The sequence below is a fragment of the Sciurus carolinensis genome, chromosome 12 (genome assembly GCF_902686445.1).
Source record: "Sciurus carolinensis chromosome 12, mSciCar1.2, whole genome shotgun sequence".
Taxonomy (NCBI): domain Eukaryota; kingdom Metazoa; phylum Chordata; class Mammalia; order Rodentia; family Sciuridae; genus Sciurus; species Sciurus carolinensis.
The window spans coordinates 112,051,345-112,071,945 of NC_062224.1; the positions used below are offsets into that span (position 1 = coordinate 112,051,345).

Below are 20,601 nucleotides of genomic sequence, written 5' to 3' on the forward strand. Positions count from 1 at the left end.
TTACATTAAAAAAATACTCCATGACATTAAATTCCAGATAGACCCAACACAATAATACTAGGTGATTTCAACACATCCTTATTACCAATAGACAGGTCATCAAAACATAAAATCAATAAAGATACTTCCACCTTAAAGTCCTATAAGTCAAATGGATCTAATAGAGTCTACAGAATATTTCACCCCAAAATAGCTGTATTATCTTCTTATCAGCAGTTCATGGAACTTTTGCAAAAAAAGACCATATTCTAGGTCATGAAGTAATCTTAGCAAATATAAAATAATTAATATAATTCCACATATCCTGTCAGCTCATAATGGAATAAACCAGAAATTAGCATCAAGAAAAATAATAAAACCATATAACCACATGGAGAATGAATACTCTCAAATAAAGAATGGATCAAAAAAGAAATGAGAATAGAAATCAAGTACTTCTTAAAAATGAAGGAGAACAGATACAACATATCAAAACCTCTAGTACAGTATGACATTATTCTTAAGAGGAAAATTTATACCTCTGAGCGCCTACATTAAATATCAGAGAGATCCCAAATAAATAAGCTTATGCTCCACCTCTAGGTCTTAGAAAAAGAACACACTAACTCAAAAACCAGCGGAAGACAGGAAATAATTAAGATCAGAGCCAAAATTAATGAAATTGGAAATTTAAAAAATACATGGGATCAGTGCTATGGAGAGTTTGTTCTTAGAAAACATAAAAACAAATGAGCTTTTTCCCTAGACTTCGCTAGGGAATGCAGATTCCACCTTCACATTCCTGGGGTGTCTTCAATCTGCTGCTGCCTGAACTCTGTCTCTGTTGGGGGCTACGCCATGCGAACTCGCCGAAGATGGCACCTGGCAGCCAGCCAGAAGCTGTTTTGATCACATTGGAGGTACCTGTGCACAGGTGTTCTCAAGTGCTCCTGCTTGCGCCTGCTCCTGATTGGGCAGCTGGCTCCCCGCCTGATCTCAACTGGAGTGGCTCCGCCCTCCGCCTCTTGGAGGGAATATAAGTGGACAGTAGGTAAGGGTAAAGAACAGCAGCGAGTAAGGAGCCACAGTAAGAGCAGCTAGCGGGAAAGAAGCAGAGAAGCCATTAGCAGAAAGGAAGAAGAAGCAGATAGAAACAGCGAGTAGGAGCAGTGGCGGAAGGCAGATCACAGAGCGGAGAACTGAGAACACATCTTTAGGTTGCAGATCACAGATCGCAGTACACGGGATACATCACTAAAGCACCTTAGGTAGACGCACCCTTAGTTCACAGGATGCAGGACGCACCTTTAAGAAGAAGCAGCAGAACTAAGAAGATAAGATTTCTGAAAGTGTAGTCTCTCTCTCTTAAGCAAAGTCTCTTTCTCTCCGATAAGCAAAGCCTCTCTCTCTCTCTCTCTCTCTCTCTCCTCTCAAAGCAAGTAAACCTCATTTCCTCTATCCTCCATAAACAAGCAAGCAAGGAAGGAAGTAGCTCAGAGATAGAGGTAGCTCAGTTTCCAGTCCACCACCTATAGAGACCCGTGCAAAGTGTTGCTGCAGGCGGTGACAAATACCTGTGGAATTGGCACCGCAAAGAGCCAGCGACATGTCTCCACATCAGCTTGTTAGTTAACTAGTGCCTCCAAAACAGTTCTTTTGATTTCTGTTACTAGGTATCTTTCTTCATTAAAATGATCATTTATAACAACTCTTACAAAGAATTCAAAATACTGAATGATAAACACGAATGAATCACAAGTCATCTACAATTTTTTCAAACACAGACACTTGACATTATGCAGTAGATGCAGCATGAAGGCTGGTAAATTCTGATGAATTAATAACATACTTGGCATGCACGGAAGCAGGAAGCAGCAAGGAAACCTTTCACAAAACAGAATGTTCTGTACTTTGAACCACTGCTCTTAACCATTTTGCAATTTCTTATTTTAAGTATCTTCCTTTCTTATACTAATTTCACTGAAATAAATCAGAGTAAACAACATAATAGTATTTTGAGAAATATTTTAAAATTGAAAAGTTCTCCAGAAGACAAGATCATTCATCTTCAACCATGACCTACAGGATTTGTTTCATCGGTACCGAAGAGTAACTTTTAGCCCAGGTACAGTGGCACACGTCTGTAATCCCTTCAAGAGGATAAGGCAGAAGGATCACAAGTTCAAAGCCAGCCTCAGCAACCTAGCAAGGCCCTGAGCACCTTAGCGAGATCCTGACTCAAAATAAAATATAAAAGGGCTGGGGATTGGCTCAGTGGTTGAACACCCTTGGATTCAATTCCCAGTACCAAAAAAAAAAAAAAAGTAGTAATTTTTAATGCAGAATGATTTGAATTCCAATGTCATCTTAAAAAATCTTCTTTTTCAGGGGGCACATCAACTTCCAAATAATTCATTTATTAAGCAATAATTTAATATGTTGATCAAATAAATATCATACTCAGATATATTTGTTTCCTGTTGACATTTGATTTAACCAGTAAACAGATCGAGTGTTGAGGAGACCAGTCGTGCACTGGTAAGAGCTCAGGAACTGGTGCCCTAGAGGGGGAGAAGTCCGGGTTTGCAGCACTGGACAATTTCCATAGCACAAACCCTCCCAGCTAGACCAGCTTGCAGCTACCACCACCACCTCACTGAACACAGGGGTAAGAAGAGAAGCACATAGTCAGACCTTGGGAGCCGGCGTCAGGCAGTTCAGCATGACACTGGAAGGAGCCACCAAGCTGTCCCATGGACTCACAGTGACCTCTGCCTGCTCCCTGGCTCTGAGCACTGCAGTCCTCGCCCAATGCCTCTGCAGTGCTTTGTCCAGCTCTGTCCTCCCACGCCACATCAGCAGGAACCCACAAGCCTATCAATTGTTTTCCTTTGCAAATGAGAGGAATAAGAGAGGTAGTGATTTTTCTCACCTTCCTCACAATACCACATGGTTTCTTGGAATGCTCCTCTGTGGTGAGCACAAAATGTCCTAAAACGAATCATATAGATTAAGGCTCAGGGCCTCTCACTGGCTCCTTGGTTAAGTAACTAATACAGCAGCAGGTGGAGACCATCACTACATGGACATTATGCTGGAAATTAGATGGCAATTATGAACTAGGCCCGTAACTCCTAGATTTGCTATTCACATATTTAAAATTTACATATTAAAAAGACCCTATAAAATGTACATTATGTTCTGCAATATAAAAGCAAGCGGAAAGAGGTGCCTATTTTACAAATACAGTATCCTACACACACCGGTAACAATCTCCACTCCTGCCAACAGTGTGGCTTTGGACAAATTGCTTTGCTTTGCTAGGTCTCTTTCTAAAGTGAGAACCATGGTAGGTACCTCAGAATTCTGAGAAGGACTAAATGAAAACACCATCGGCTATCCCATGCTGAGTGCTGCTTAGCGTCCACAGGACAGTAGCTACTTGTCTTTATCGTTTCTACCTGTGCTGCGCCCACCTAGCCCTTCATAAGGGTTTCCATTGCTGGGGTGGGAAAACTGCTGACTGGGACACAGGGAGCCCCGCGGTTCGGAGTGCCCCCAGGTGCTCTACCGCCCCACGCTCTGGGCCCAGGACCAGCAGAGCCCTGAGTCCGCCCTGCCTTACCCTCTCACTGCCTGTGGTTGCTTGCTGAACCCCAGGCAAGGCGAGGATCCCCAGCCTCAGGCTCTGTCCTTTCTGTGGCATTTGGTGGCACCCACCCAGCCCAGCTCCCTGTGCCACACCACCTGCTGACCAGCGCTGTTTGCAACACCAGCTGTCCCCCACGCCCTCTCCTCTTCACTCGCTGCACCTCAGCCCTGCTGGTCTCCTGGTCTGACTTCAAAGCTGACATAAGCAGCTCCCACCCTCCCAGCTTCGACCTTCCCTCTTCCCACACGCTTAGCAGCCTGTCACAAACGCTCACCGTCCTGATCACCTAATATCCCATGTGCTCATTTTGCTTCTTTTGTGGTTGCTCCCCAGCTACAGAGTAAGCTCTCCAATGACTGACATTTGCCTGGCACGCAGCAAGTCCTCCCTTAACAAATATTTGCTGACTGAATCCATCAAGAGAAAGCTGTATTTTTGGAATTGGCCCCAATTAAGACCTGGAGGCACCAGTGAACCACATGAGCAGTGGCCATGTGTTATGCCTTAAATATTAGGTGTCCTCCAAAAGCTTATGCGTGAGACAACGCAAGAAAGTGTAGAGGCAAAATGATTGTGTTATGAGCACCTTAATCCAATCAGTGCATTGATCCTCTCAGATGGGTTAGCTGAGAGGTCACTGGAGGCAGGTGGAGTACGGCTGGAGGAGGCAGGCACTGCAGACGTGCCTTTGGGGTGTATATACTTTGGTTCTGGTGAGGAAAGCCATCTCTGCTTCCTGAGCTGCTTTCCACACCCTTCCCCATGATGACCTGCATCACCTTGGGCCCAGAGCAATGGAGTCGGCCTACTATAGACAGACCTCTGGGCACCAGATAAACTTTTCCTCCTCTAGTTGTTCCTATCAGGTCTTTTGCTTACAGTGATGGAAAAGCTGACTAAAACAACGCATCCCTGCCTGCTCCTTCCCAGCACTGGTGAGCCCTCCACCAATCGAAGCCTGTGGTCACACAAGATCACCCTATGAATACGTAGGGTGAAATAAAAATGGAGCCTGGTTCTCAGCTGGTACCAGCTGGAGAAGAGCAGCCCAGAAGCTCCCCTTGGGGTCCATGAGGGGAGCAATGTCTAGTTCATTTTGCACCAACAGAGACATGGAGTGGGTGGTGCAGTACAGTCCTCACTGAACAGCGGGGCCAAGGAAAGAACAGTCAGAACCTGGAGGGATGGGGGGAGTGGTAGCAGAAGGGTGGGTGAGAGGCCCGTGCTGCCCTTCGGAGGATCTGTGGTGGGAGATGATTTCCCCTTCTCGATGCTCACAGGGGATCCCCAGAGGTAGGGAAGCTTGTTTATATTCTGGTCAGTAGGGGTCTTTTCTCAGCCTAAGAAGTATTAAGTAAATTCAAAATGTAGATTAAATATGTTGGTATATAGCCAGCATATCTGAGAATCAATTAAAAATATTTTCATCTATAGCCAACTGTATACTAAGATGGTTAATTTAAAAATTGAAATTAACAAAGCATCAGCTTTTACACAGATCAGCAAATGGGCATTTAAAAATATAATCGGAAAAAATATTTAAACCTTGAGAGCAACAAAAAGTAAATATGAATCCCTAACTGGAAATACATGGACACTATGCAAAGACCATCGAAAAAATTTTCTAATACAAAAGAAGCTTTGAGGAAACAAAAGCATATGTAGCATCACCCTTGGATTAGAAAAAAAACATAAGGAATATCTCTGATGTATCAATTATTCCCTAATGAATCTATTGGTTTAAAACAATTCTAGCAACATTAGGTTTGTGTTCACAAAATTTTCTAGACCTTGCCACACAAATAGAAAAGAACTCCTAAACATAAATAAGAAATGGGGGAGGGCCATCCCTGACAGATGATATGAAAGCAAGTCATAAACCCACAAGAAGAAACCCCTGACGCTGGCACAATGACGCAGAAACGGAGGGAGCCACTACAAGAATGCAGTCACCCTGGGAGCCTGGGGAATTATTTCAATATACGTGAAAGTAAATTTAAGACAAAGAACTAATAATTTCAAAAAATAAACAGTATGGAATGGGCTGGGGTGTGGCTCAGGGGCAGAGCACGTGCTGGCAGGGCCCGAAGCCTGGGTTCTATTCCCAGTACCGAAAACAGAACATAAAAATGAAGAAAACTGCACCAAATATAAACTTTTCTTTAAATATAAGTATATTAACTGGAAAGTCAGTCACCAGAAGAATGGGGAGACTCGCTCACTACTCCATCTTCAGAGCCTCCAATGCAGCCTAGAACACGGTGAGTTTGCAAGAAATTCACTTTTTTGAAATGATAGCAGTTGAGTCCATTCCTTTGAATCAAACCTCATAAACAGTTTTTAAACATTAAAAAAGGTTCAAATCCTTACCAAGCAGTCAACGGGGATTTTTTTTGACAAGGACTGAATAGAGTTCATTGGTCTATTTGGGGAGTATTTCCATTTAACATTGTTAAATCTTCCCATCAATGAACATGGGGTGATTTCCCAATTTTTTTAGATCTGCTCTAATTTCTTTCAATAACACCTTGTAGTCCATTCTGCATTTCTTTGGTTAAATTTATTCCTAACCAGTGTATTCTTTTTGATGTTGTTGTAAATGGAATCATTTTCTGAATTCCATTTTCAGACTGTTCATTGCAAGTACATTGAAATACAACTGATCTTTATATATTGATCTTGTACGCTGCCATCGTTCTGAAATCGTTTACTGGTTCTGGTAGTCTCTGAGTGAATTCCTTCAGTTTCTCTATCTGCATAAACATGCTACCTGCAACTGACGCTTAGGACAACGGGAAGAGCAGCCAGAAGAGCAGACATGCTTGTTCTGCTCCTGATCTTGGAGGGAGAGCGTCCGGCCTCTCGCCACCCCGTGTGCTAGCGGGCTTTTCGTATCGCCCTCCGTCAGGCTGAGGACCTTCCCCTCCCTTCCAAGTGCACTACAAGTTTTCATCAGGAATGGGTGTGGGATCTTGTGAAAAGTTTTTTTGGTTTTTTTTGTTTTGTTTTTGTGAGATAACTGTGACTTTTGTTTTTCACTCCGTTAATATAATTGTGTTAGCTTTCATTGCTGTGACAAAACGCCCAATGAGAACAATTCAGAGGAGGAAAAGTTTATTTTCACTAATGGTTTCAGAGGTTTGGTCCAGGGTGAGCTGAATCCATTACCCAAGGTGAGGTAAAATATCGATGGTGGAAGGGCGTGGTGGAGGAAACCACTCTGGTCAAGGCAGCCAGGAAGCAGGGAGGGTTGCGGGGCCTACAGGGAAGGAGAACCCTTCCAGGACACACCCCCAGCGACCAGCCATGCCCCACTGCCTGCTATTACCACCAGGGAGTCCATTCAAACTAGGATGGGCTGATTAGGTCATAGTTCTCTGAACCCATTCATTTCACCTCTGAACTATATTCCACGCATGTATAGTTATATCAAAATGAACCCCTCTAATATGCATACCTACAGTCCACTAATATTATTTTTAATTAACTCAAAATGGATCAAAGGCCTAAATGTAAAAGCAAAATCATAAAACTTTTAGAAGAAAACATAAGGCAAACCTTTAGGACCTCAATTTTGGCAAAGGAGTCTTAGATATCACACCAAAAGCATGAGCAATGGATAAAAAAAACAATTATTGGAATTTACAAAAATTTTCAAAAACTTTGTGCTTCAAAGGACACTATCAAGTGAAACGACAGTCCCTTAGAATAGGAGCGATCTTGGCAAATCACATCTGATAAGGGACTTGGATCTAGAATATATAAAGAATTCTTCAACTCAACAACACAAAGACAATCCAATTTTAAAATGAGATGAACAGACATTTCTCCAGTCAAAATACACGAATGACCAATAAGCCTGCGAAAAGATACTCAGCATGATTAGTGATTAGAGATCACATGTCAGACATCAAAATGAAATAGGGTTCACAGCACGGGGCTAGCAGGGATGCGGGGGAGCCAGGGCCCTCGTGCACGACTGGAGGGGAGGGGAGGTGGAGCAGCAGCTTTGGTCAACAGCCTGTCGATTCTGTGAGTTACCACATAACCCAACCACATACACTCCCAGGTGTATTTCCAAGAGAAATGGAAACACATGTCCTCATCAAAATGTGTACCTGAGGGTTTATGGCAGCATTCCTCCTAAAGGCCAAAGGACAGAAGCAACTTATGAATGAATAATCAAAATATGGTAGGGTCCATGCCCATACAATGGAATATTACTGAGTCATAAAAAAGGAATGAAGTCCTAACACATGCTACAGGACAGAAGAAGCAATCACAAAAGATACTGTGTATCTGCTTTCATATGCAATGTCCCGAGTAGGAGACAGAGGGAGCAGAGATAAGTAGTTGCTTAGGGCTCGGGTGGTTGAGAAAAGGTGGGAGGTAAGGTGTGAGGGTTGCTAAATTCAGGGTTTCTTCTGAGAGACGAAACTGCTCTGCCATTGTGATGAGGGTTACAGATCCTCGAACCCTGGAATTGGCAGAATTATGCGGTATGTGAGCCACGTCTCAAAGAAGCTCTTAAAATTATGTGCAGTTTGAGACATGATGCTTGTGACTGCTTAAATTTTAAGATATTGATAGGAAAACAGTAAAATCCTCCAAAAGATAGGCAAAATGATTAAAAGTAGCCAATTCACAATGAAGGAAATGCAGATGGCAAATGACGATAAAAGGTCACCATTACTAGTTTCTGAAATAAAATGAAAACGAGTAACAAAAACAAAAACAAGCCATCATTTGTCTATCGAGCTATCAGGGTGTTAAGGAGAGGGGCAGGCACAGCACCTCACGTGTAGATACAGGCACAGAAATGAATATAGTCACACACAGCGCTATTGGAGAGTTGAATTCTGTGACACCCCACACACATATAGCAGAAAGGAAGTACACCACAGGAGCACTTGTTATTGTACTGTACTATGGGACCACAAAGGTGGATTATGATGGGCTGTGGGGAACTGTCTGTGTCTAGCAGAATCTGGCTTGGCTGGACCATGGGATACGGAAGCCTGACTCCCAGGAACTGGAGGTCATGGGAGACTGTTCCAGACCCCGGGGGAGTAGGTGACCCTATGTGGGAGTGGCTTACCAGCTGGGGATGTGCTAATTCCCTAAGCAAATGGCTTCCCTAGCTCCACCCCATCCTGTTCCTCACAAAAGAAGCCCCTCCTGCTCTGGGCCCCTTTACCTGTGTAACTGTAAACAAAAGTGAAGGTGGGGTTCTCCATCTTGTTAGAGGCCAGATCTGGTATGGCCCAATCGGTGACGCCCCTTTCCTTTTGAAACGGTATTGGCTCTTGTGTATTTATTGATAAGTTGATTGGTAATTAACTGATTTACTGCCAGCACCACCGTCCTCAGTCAACCCCTCCCTTATCCATGCTGGACGTGGCTGAAACCCCTGCAATGGGCAAATATTTTTTCTAGGTATAAAAATGTCTAACTAAGTGTTGAAAAGTCTATAAGCGAGCCAGGCGGGTGACTTGCACCTGTGGTCTCAGGTGCTCAGGGGGCCAAGACAGGAAGACAGCTTGAGCCCAGGAATTGAAGGTCAGTGTGGGCAACGCAGCAAGATCCAGTCTCAAAAAACCAACAAACTCTCTGTGTGAATCAGTTTCCCATTAATGTAGCCAGAGGAATCAGAGCCACGAGAAAGGGAGCATTCTGCAGAGAAAAGCAGGCAGCTGCCCACAGCAGCGTGGTCCCCAAAACACTGCCAGCGCCCAACCCAGCACCCGGCAGTGAAGACACAGGTGCCAGGGGACATCCTGCTCCTTACCTGCTTTAGAAGTGACCAGCTGCAGGACCAGAGGTCGTCTCGTAACGATGCCTGAGCCTCGAGGAAGGAAGTCCCTAGAACAGTAAGAACAAAATAGAGTCAGGCACTCGGGAATTCCGATCACTGTGCACTTGTAAGTTCCACGTTCATTCTCTAATTCCCAACTTTTCGATGTATTCCCTCCCTAAAGCAAGGAGGGAGGAGGGGAGGGAAAGGGGAAATACTGGGGAGTGATACTGGCCAAATTATACTGCTCATTGTGTGCATGTATGAATATGTAACAAGAAAGCCCACCAGCAGGTACAATTCTAACGCACCAATAAAAATATGGAAAAAAAGCAGCGTTTGCAAGGTTAAAAAAGCGGGGCGGATCTTACATTGACCATTAATCTATTATCTTAATGACCTCACTGGAAAATGTCTTTCTTACATTGAGCCTGAAATTAATCAAAGCTTGCATTAAGTTTTGGTGTGTTCGCAATCCACTTTCATTTTCAGAGGATCAACATTAACAAGAACATTTGAGGCTAAAATTATTCCTTAAACTCTTTTGATGATTAAAAAGACATCAAGACTGACTCTGGCTAGACAATCAATGTTAGCATCATGGAATCCTGACCATTACTAAGAGGGTAGAGTAGACTGTCTTCTAAGTACCCTGAAATTTTTCCTCAATAAAAGGACTCATGGAATATGGGATCAAGTGGAGGTAAATATTGTTTCCATAGAACTTAACACCAGAAAGAATATGGTACCCTGAGTTTTCTTTTCATTCATTCCTGATAAATGGGATTTTGTGATAAATTAATATCATGTTGAAAATGGCATGTTAATATACCCTAGACCAACAAAACAGCAGCAAAGAAAGCATGGCGTAAGACCACATCAACAGTGCCACAGAAATCGCTGATCCTGTGATGTCAGTGAGTCACACAGATACAGATGTATGCTTCCAGTAGTATTTCAACACACTTACAATGCCTCCCAACTTTTGGGAGGACCATCACAGAATCCCATGCAAAATACACTTTTGACTCGGTGTGTCCTGCAAAGTGGTTCCAAGCCTGCAGCGCGGTGCTGTAGCCCCCGACACCAGAACTCATTCTGAACCTTCCAATGCATGACACTCTGGGCAAGGTGTGCCCTCTGTCCTAACAAGCTTGGGGACTGAGAGCCAGGGGTGTCAGGTAGGGTGACAGCCACACAGGGCACACTCCAAAGGGATAGTTAAGCAAAATATTCCCAGGGCTAATGTTTGTAGGTGGATATTTTGAGAGGAAACAGCAGCACACAGCCTCAAAACTAAGCTCATGACTACCTCGACTCCACGGGCCGGCTGGGTTCTCTTACAATGTCACTGTATGTGGGTAGAATAGTGAAACAAACCTGTGTTTGCTCTAAAAAAAAAAAAAAATACCACCTGAAATAAACAATACGATTTATTCATTATTTAAAACAAAACAAACTCACTGAGAGACTCAGCAATGCTGGAGAGCTACCTGGGCACGGTTGGAATTTGAAATGCCAAGGAAAGACGAGGCACATGCACAGAACAGCACTCAGAAGGGACAGAGTGGGGGGCACGCTGGTGCTCGAACGGGGGAGGGCGATGCGCACCTGGGGTGTTTTGAACCTACCTAACTAAATATGCCTTCGATATTCTCCAGGAGTGCACTAAGACGATGACTGGTTGGGAAGGTTTTAATGATCATTTGTCATTTAATCAAAATGAACAAAGCGTCTACTCCCTGCCTACAGCCAAAAGGAAGAGGCTAATTCGAAAAACAAAGTGAACAAAGGAAAAGCCCAACTCCAGAGTCAAGAGGAGGAGGGCCTCTCTTTGAGCTGCGAGGGGCCAGGGACGAGGATTTAGAACATATAGATGCCAAAGAGAAATAGGCAGGTCTTAGATGCTTGAGTAGCGCCACTTAACAATGAAATGTTTTCTGAGGAGGTGAAAAAGCAGAAGGAGGAGGAGGCAGCAAGGAAAGAAGAAAAAAGGAGATTTAGTCACTTTCAACCTTTATGCTGGGACCCATTTCAACTCAGCTGTGTTAAGTGTACATTTACAATGTAGATCTGAACATCATTAAAGCAAAACAATATATCTATCGTTTTACTTATCAAATAATTACCCTGTGTTTGGATGAAAAGCAAACCCACAAATTCAGTCAATAGTTTTCCCTATTGTTTTTTTAATTAAGCAAGCAGAACTTTGCATTGAGAGTAATGAATGGATTCAGGCACCCAACCCTGCTCTTGATAACTCACCTCTGTGGCTCCCAGGAGTCTTCCCTCCAACACATACACTTTCACCGGAAATAAAAGATTGGATAACCAAATCTTGCCATGTGAAGTTCTCTCCTCCTTCACAGGAGTCTCAAAATGCAATGAAGCACCAGAGAGTAATGTCTCTCCAATGCAGAGTGAGCAGTTAGTTTGGCATCCTGAAAACACATCTCATTCTGTTGACCCAGCAAAATACAAACCCCTGCCCAACACACTCCTGCTGTGAGCTAAGGTCACAATGAACCCTCACGTGGGAGACAGAGACCCTTGCTTTGAACTCCTGACTGGGTTAAACCTCTCTAACCCTGAGGGGTTTTACTCTTAAACTCAGTGATCCTAAGGACAGTCCAGGTTATATGGCTCAAACTGAGCACATATGACAGCATTTTAAAACGCAAGCCCTACAGAACAACATGTTAATCTTGCTCTGATTGTTGGTGCAGCAGAGCCGCAGGGTGCTTTTCCTGACACGGAAGAATTCTCTTCCCTAAAAACCCCTCAACCTCTCCACATGGCATATTCACATTTAGTGAATGGAATTTGGACGTGATGAGACACCACCCCACCTGAACCACCTTCTTGGTGTTGACCAGCTGCGATGGTTTGGAGAACTCAGTTCCTTATCCCTGCCTCTACCCATACAAAGCCAAGGCACTGGGCAGACAATCTGAGTAATTCATTAGCTGTGCAATTGGTACTTGGTTTCTTCCAGAGAGCACCCTGCACGGCTTATCCATATGTTAGTTTAGGAGAAATGGTGGCCATACTTGTAGCATTACTTTAGACCATACCTTTTCTTTAAATGTGTGGCCTAATTCATATGTGCATATGGAGATGAGCCACAGACACCCATCTGAACCCATATTTTCCCCTAAATGAGTGAGAAGAGTAATCTGAAGACTGGACAATATCAAGCTGGCTCTAGTCTTGCCCAGTGCCTCTCCGATGGTTACTCTGCACAGGACAAAGGGAGTGCCTCCCTCTCTGTGCCACCAAGAGTTGCAACTCAAATGTCATCTTCTCCCTGAACCCACCAAATAAAGCTCAAGTCTACTCTTGACAGCTCTTCTTCATGCAGTACGTTGGTGTTCCTTCATACCTTCCAGACTCCTAGACAAAAAGTAGAGAACAGTTCCCACACTATGATCTTAGAACAGTCTCAATAGCATTTCTTATCGGCTCTTCCAGAAACTTTGTTACCAAGAAATATTGTTATAGTTTCACTAGGAAATGGCTGGACTTTGGAAGCCAGAAGAAACACACTGGCTGTATCAACAAAGCTAAAAGGAATCTGCCCCTTTAGCAGCCAATAAAGTAACTGCAGAGATGGCTTTCTTCAATATCAATGTAAACGATCATTAAAGCAGATGCTCGTGTAATAAACAGCTAACAATTGCCTGTAACTGAAGATGGGAGCACACTGCTGCTCTTCCAGAAGCTAATTCAAGCAACTGATTCGCTCGGAGACAAATGAGTGCAGTCTTGGAGGACAGTGACATGCAGGTGACTTTTGAGTTCGACAGGTGCTGTGGGTAAGCGCCACAAAGGCGCAGTGGACACAGAACAAGGAGCTTCTACTCTGGATGACCTGCCAGCAGGAACTGTAGAGAAGAAACAGGAGGTGGGAGGCTCTGGACATGGAATCCTCACGTCCAGAGACATGGAAAACCGAGGCAGCAGAGGACGTGAAGACACAGGAAGGAGAGAGAGCAGGTGAGGACCCTGAAGCCCTCACTCAGCGTTGACGGTTCCCGTGAGATCAGGAAGGCACTGGAGAGTGTTCAGCGATCAGGTTTGCATTTTAGAAAACTTACTGCCGGTTAACTAGAGAATGCAGGAAAAGGGGAAGATGGAAGAAACAGGTCACTAGCCCGTCAAGGTGGCTTGGGAAGAAAACAAACGTCCAGTCCAAGGCAGTATTGGTGGAGATGGAAAGAAAAATCAGGGAATTAATGGTTGTCTTGCAGATATGGAAGAGTTAGGGTAAACCTCACATTCCTGATTTGGTAGCTGGATAAACGTGGTCCATTAACCCAGAAAGGAAATAAAGGAAAATCTACCTTCAGTTGATATTTATGTAGTGCTTACCATGCACCAGCACCAATCCATTTCACAAAGGGTGGGGGGAGAGAAAATTTGACCTTGTAACAACCCTGTGAGGTAATGACTTATTATCATCACCTCACAGATGAGGAAACAGGCACAGAAAAGTCACATAATTTGTGCATAGTCACAATGCTAGTAAGTGACATCTGGGACTCGGATCTAGAAAGTATAGCCATTAGACTATGCTGGTGATCATTAGACTATGGTATGTTTTAAAAGAAATGGGGGAAGAACATGAGGGGAACATATTTGGACTAGTTGATCTTTAGGTGCCTGTGAATACCCAGATGGAGTTCAGCTAAAGGGTTGGAACTCGGAATAAGAGTCCTGAGTGGAGGTAATAACTTGGCAGTCGTGGACAGAGCAGGAAGTAAGCTAAGAGACTAGATGAGTAGGAAACAACATATTTTTAAAAATTAGTCCTTAGAAACAGAAAAGGCTCTTCTTAAAACTTCATTTTCAAAGTAATAAAATTTTTGTTGTTATACCATAACACTTCAAAATAATAATACAACAAAAAAAGAGTCGGGGGAGAAGGGAGACAGGGAAAGAGGAAGGGGGATGGAGAGCGAGAGAAAGACAGATCACGACCGAATGCTGCCCACCCCTCTCCAAGCAGCACTGAGGTCAGGCTTTGATTCCAGCCCCAACACAATGGCGCTGTCAGAGGGGCCTTGAGCTTGTGTGCCCTGACGCCAGAGCCTGCCAACCACTGCAAGGCCACTTTAATTACTGAAGGAAGTCATTATGCCAAAATCCACAGATTTAATTGGAAATTTTCCACTGTTGTTTCCTTCTTCCTCCCTAAGTTATTGGCACACATTAAGAATATTATCGCACGCAGACTTGTAAAAGATCACAGTTTTGGTGCCAGTTACTCTGTCATTTAAAGCATTCAACACCAACGTCATCTGGGTTCTGAAAACGTAGTTAAAAGACCCATTGCGGAAAGAATTTTGTTTATTACCATCTGAAATATTTCAATTTTCACGTTCTAGTCACAAAACTTTAAAGTCCTAAGCAATATATTCTTCTTAAATCTAATTAATCAATAATTAACCGTTTCCACTGAAGCATTTAGAATGCAAAAGTCCCTCAGTCAGAGATGTGTGAAGAAAAGGGAGACATTTCTCGGTTCTTGATCACCGCGCACTCTCCGGCCAGGGAACACTGTGGAGAACCCAGTGCCTTGGTATCTCATCCATTTTACTTGCTTATTCACAAAGTCAATTTGTCCAAGAATCTGAAGCACTGGATTAAAGAGTCTGGGCACCCACAGAAGCTCTTAGCCCTCACTCTTCCAAATCACAGGCTCTACCTCACCTTGGCCAGCTGCCTCCTGGGCGGCAGAGCACGCCACCATAAGACTGCCAGGTGTCTGCCCAACATCCTTTACCTGTCTTATCACCAGAATCCAACCGTCGTTAGGAATGGCAGTGTGCCCAACTCTAATAGAAAAATAAACCAGCCCGTGTTTCCCAGGCTCCCTTGTACATGGGTGTCCACGCGGCTAAGTTCTGGACAGCAAGGTGTCGTTATGGGCTGCTGAGTGCCATCCACGGTTCCTTCGAGAGTCTAAGCCGTTGGGTACGTTTCTCTGCTCCTCTCCATGCCGTCACCACGATAGCAGAGGGCAGCAGCCACCTTGCATGCCACGGTTGTGCAGGCTGAAGCTGCCTGCAAGAGAGGAGGAGACGAGGAGCCCACGCGAGCGGTGACACTGGGTCCCCCAGGGGACCATTCTACCAGGGAGGGAAGCAGGGAGCAGGAGGGCAGGCGGAGAGACACCAAGTTGCTGCCGCCATGTCCCACCTCCTGTTCCTTATTGCCCCCTAAAAGTTTTATTTCATATTTTCTATATCAAAATTACCCTCTGTTAAATATATCATCACAGATATACAGTTTACCAGTACATGTGTTGTGTACTTGTGCATTAAAAATGAAAAGAATAAGATGCTTTTTGTCCCCTAAGAACCAGTTTTTGTCACTGGGGGCACTAGTTCGCCCTCGGAGAATGTGTTATAGATTAACAAAAAGCAAGAGAACTCAGAATGCTAACGGTCCAGTCCGCCAGCCACAGCTTCCTGTGGAGTTTCTAAAAGAGATACATATGGAAAAGAAAGTCAGAGGGCTTTTGCCTCAATCCCCCATTAAAGAACCCCCTTTCTGAGGCTGGAAGCATGGGCAGGCCCACGTAAGATCTGGCGCCCGAGAGGCTGAGAGGCCTCCCCTGTCATGGTCTGGATGTGAAGTGTCCCCAAAGGCCCCTGTGTTCAAGGCTCGGTCCCCAGTGCTACAAGGTTCAGAGGTGGGACTATGTGAACATGGCAGTTGTGGATCAGTAAAGCTCTGACCTCATCAGTGGATTAATTCTTGGAGGATTCATGATTTTTTTCGCAGAGGCAGGTACTGGGGATTGAACTCGGAGGCGCTCGACCAGAGCCGCATCCCCAGCCCTGTTTTGTATTTCATTTAGAGACAGGGTCTCACTGAGTTGCTTAGCACCTCGTTTTTGCTGAAACTGGCTTTGAACTCGAGATCCTCCTGCTTCAGCCTCCTGAGTCGCCGGGATTACAGGCCGCACACATCACCCACCGCACCCGGCATAATTTTAAGGCATTATTAGGAGGTCATGGAGGCTTATGAGGTGTGACCTGATTAGAAGAGGTGGGTCACTGGGGACATGCCCTGGTAGGATATATCTTTTCCCCGATCCCTTTCCTTTTCCTCTGTCTCATGACAATCACCACCTCATCAGCTTTCTTCCACCATGACCTTCCACCATGATGTTCTGCCTCATGTCAGACCCAAAGCAATGAAGTCAGCTGACCATGGACTGATATCTCTGAAACCATGAGCCAAAATAAACTTTTCTTCCTTTAAGCTGTTTTGTCAGTTGTTTGATCACAGCAACAAAAAGCTAACACACTTCTGTTCCCTCTTTTCCATGCAGCCCACACGTGAGTCTCACCTGTGTACCTTGACACTCTGTGGCTGGGGAAGGCCCACCTGTGGAAGACCAGGTCAGCCAGAAGAGGAAAGAGCACGAGAACACCTAACAAATGACAGGCAGGACCAGGTAGCCTCCTTCAGCCCCTCCCCTACAAAGACTTCAAAAGAAGAAATGGGACCCAGTTACTGTCCTTGGTCCTGAATATTATGACCATTTTTTTGACGGGGAACTAGAAGGGAAGAGTGTGGATACCAGACACAGCTTCCGGTAACCCTGTGCTGTTCTATGTTCACTTTTTCTGACATTGGGAGGGAAATAAGATACACGTTGGAATCCACAAAGTCTAGGTTTGTTTCTCCACTAAAACAGAACAGAGCACCATAGCCATGCTGTTTGTTAAAAGGAATGGAAATCTGACATCCCCATTAACTTGGAGGCACTTAAGTGGATCCTGGATCCAGCTCCTCCCTAACTCCAGAAGCCTCATCCACTATTCCCCCCAGCAAACTTTCTATTCCTAAAACATCTGGCTGGTGACCAGTGATTTCACCCCAATTTCAGGCTTCAGGATTAACTGCTCTGAAGGCCTCTCCAAAGCCCCGCTTTACCCAACTTGCTCTTGAGATAGACGCTGGCACAGCTTCCTGTGGGGAGCATTTCCAGATGAGCTGGTGTATTCAGATGCTCTTCTTTATCCCCAGAGTCCCGAGCCCCAGTCATACGCCCTCCCCAGGTATGCTCTCTTGGGACAGGACTGTCCTGCTCATCCCTGAAAGGCTAGTGTTTGGCACAGCACCTGGCACAAAGAAGCCACTTGATGATGACTTACTGAAAAACAAACTCAGCACTCTAGGAATTGCCAATTTGTTGGTAAATTCTATGAGGTGATTCTTTAAATACATAAATTCTTAATTAAAGATAAACGTATCGTGTGTATGTTCTATTACTTTCTTACCTAAAAAAGCATTTTCCTTGTTTATTTAGTGGATTTTCTCTCATGGTATTATACCATTGACTTTTCATATTTTAAAGAACAAAGGAGTAAAGAAGAAAAACCACTTGATAATCTAATTCACACACTCTCTTAAATAGATATACACGTTATAAGTATGTAGCTATTTCTCAACTTAAAAGTTACTCCAGAAACTATATTCTCTGTGACAGTTTAGGGAAAACATTTTTAATAGCTTCAAGTCCCAAAATGTACTAACAGTAGCTGGTAGAAAAAAATAACAGAATTCTCTAACTTCTTACTTACCACTAAATAAATTCTGCTGACTAAAGAAGGCATATTAATGAGTCAACCTAACAATTATTTTCTGAGTCTACACTTTAGACTACATGACAAATTTGTATTTATCAGGAATAATACTTAAACAACATGTCCACTGGTAATTGGTAAACTGACCACATGTGTCAAAGGTGACAATTTTGTTAAGTCCCAGGATGGACAGTCAATCCTGCCTGGTGGTCTCCCTGTGTGCGTGGAGCACCTTCACGGGAGCACCTGGGCCTCGCCTACCTCAGCAGCAGCCTTGGTTCTTTCTCCCAAGAGCCAATAGCACGCTTTAGAATTCAGCACGAAAGCTTGTGAACTCTCAAGAAATCCAAAGGAGAGCAGACCATTGGGTTAAAGATGGAACAATCCGTTCTGGCAAAACTTGCTGATAAACCCATGTGAACCCATGTCCATTTGTGTTTAAGATGTTGTTTAACATGGGAAACTGAGAACAGATAAAAGGGAATGATTCTATTCAAATCAGAATTTCTGTGACTAGAGTTTTATTAGATAGCAGTTTTAAATTTCTGTGAAATGCTTTCAAACACTTCTTTTTAAGACTGCATAGAGTGATGTTTTAGAGCAGATTCTAGCACTAAAATGCCTGGGTTTAAAAGCAGGGTGCACTACTTGTAACTTGGTTTCCTCACCTGTAAACTGGAAGGAGGGGGAGGGACAGTAAAAGTCTACCTGCTGAGGACAGATGTGATAGGAAACCAAGACTTCCCTGATTTTAGGGAAGTAAAATGATGCACAACACCACATCAGAGTCTGCAGAAGCATTCAGAATCAAACACACTAGCATTTCTCTAGCAGAACAAATGAATGCTCACTGAGAGAGAAAAATGCCAACTGTGAACAACCTCAGTCAGTTGAGGTCAGGTTTCCTAGTAAACAAGTGTAAGTCAAAGTAAGTTTTGCCAGGTGAGTTATAATTGGTTTTCAGAGAACTTTGAGGTTGGGGGAAAGGACTGAAATCCTTCCAGGTAGGCCTAGCACAGAGTAAGGAGTCAAGGCCCGTTAGCTACCACCAGAACGGTCAATATCGTCACCATCATCATTTTTAGAAGTAGTGGTATGTTATCCTGAAATTCACTTAGTAATTATTTATACAAACTTGCTTCTGGATCGCATAGGTTCATATAAAGAAGTAGAGCCAGTCTTTTGCTAGCTATAGGCATTTGGGTTAGGGTAAGCTACGCCAGTCTTGTCACGCCATCTGGATTTTGGGGTGTGTCAGAAGGAACATGCCTCAACATAAACAATGTCTCTTTAACCTTTTAATTGGTTAGTACAGTCTGATGGCTGTACTTCTGCCTCCCACAGAAGGCTAATGCACATCCTGGAATGGACTCTTAAACCAACCAAGAGTCAACACACATTCCAGCCACAGGGCACTCCATTCAAACAGAATGAAGTGAACCCCTGGCATCTAGAGCATTCCACACGCGTGTGGCAAGTGTTATTTCTAGCCACTTAAAGCACCAGTGAAAAGAAGTCCAATACTTAGAAAAGATCTGCGTTCCCATGAGGAGAGGCCTTTATTAGCCCTTAATGGCCTCTTTCATTGCCTTTCCACTGACGCATCGTGAATTGTTCCAATTATAATTTCAAGTAACAAAACCAGCAATGGTAAAGGTCTGTAGTTCAGTGTGCGCATTCTGAAAAGAGGTCTTTAACCACACAAACCTCATATAAAAGCATGTGACAACGTGGGGTCTGGCCCGGTGGCGGGGGGATAAAGAGGGAGCAGGCAGCGTAAGCACACCCTGGTCAGGCACCGACTTAGGTTCCAGCTGCGACTCGCCATGTCCTTCCTCAGTGAGACTCAGTTTCCATCTTTGGAGTATGAGGACTTAACCAACGTCCTCTAGTGCCCCTGTTTATCTCCTGCTCTCTCAGCCTCTGACGCTGCACAGCCATCGGGCTGCACAGAATCTGCTCTGCCTCCGGCTCGCTGAGCCATCTTCCAGCTGACGGGGAGGTTAGCGCTCAGTTCTGTGAGTGCAGGCATGACGTCATGCGCTTTCCCTCCACCACCACTGGTGGCCACAGCAGGTGCTGAACGGTATTCATGAGAGGGAAGGGCAAAGGGAGCGGGAGGGACAGGGGGAGGCAGGAAAGTGGAAGGAAGAAAGAAGGGCAAGGGGAAGGAAAGAGGGAGGGAGGACAAAGGGAACCATTCAGGACGGCTGGAGCAGTGCACAGACACTGGTAAAGAGATCACAGCAGGAAGACTCAAATGTGTAGAATATGCTATATTAGAGATTGTTACACAGATGCAACTCAGCATTTTCTGTGCTGAGAAATTAAAATACTAAAAAAATTTAAAGGTACAATAATCTATAGAACATGAATATGATGATGCTTTAAAGTCATGAACCACCATTTTTTCCATAATTGAATTTTTTCTTCATTGTTAGCATGTAATATCAATGTAGATAGAAAATAAACAATTCACTGAATTAAAATATTGAAATCTGTCAGGAAAGAAGAAAGGGAAAGAAACCTCCTCACCCGCTGGATTAAAAAAAGGCATTTTGAATGCAAGAGTT

At 44.1% G+C, this 20,601-nt stretch overlaps 1 protein-coding gene across 7 annotated transcripts in view; it reads right to left on the minus strand.

Moving 5' to 3' along the window:
* The window catches only part of Dnm3 (dynamin 3), a 472,254-nt gene that overhangs the window by 395,279 nt on the left and 56,374 nt on the right, over positions 1 to 20,601 (minus strand). For all 7 annotated transcript variants that reach the window (XM_047520009.1, XM_047520011.1, XM_047520008.1 and 4 more), the window contains exon 2: positions 9,420 to 9,493. In XM_047520009.1, the coding sequence (XP_047375965.1) occupies positions 9,420 to 9,493 (74 nt within the window). The remainder of the gene's footprint in view (positions 1 to 9,419; positions 9,494 to 20,601) is intronic.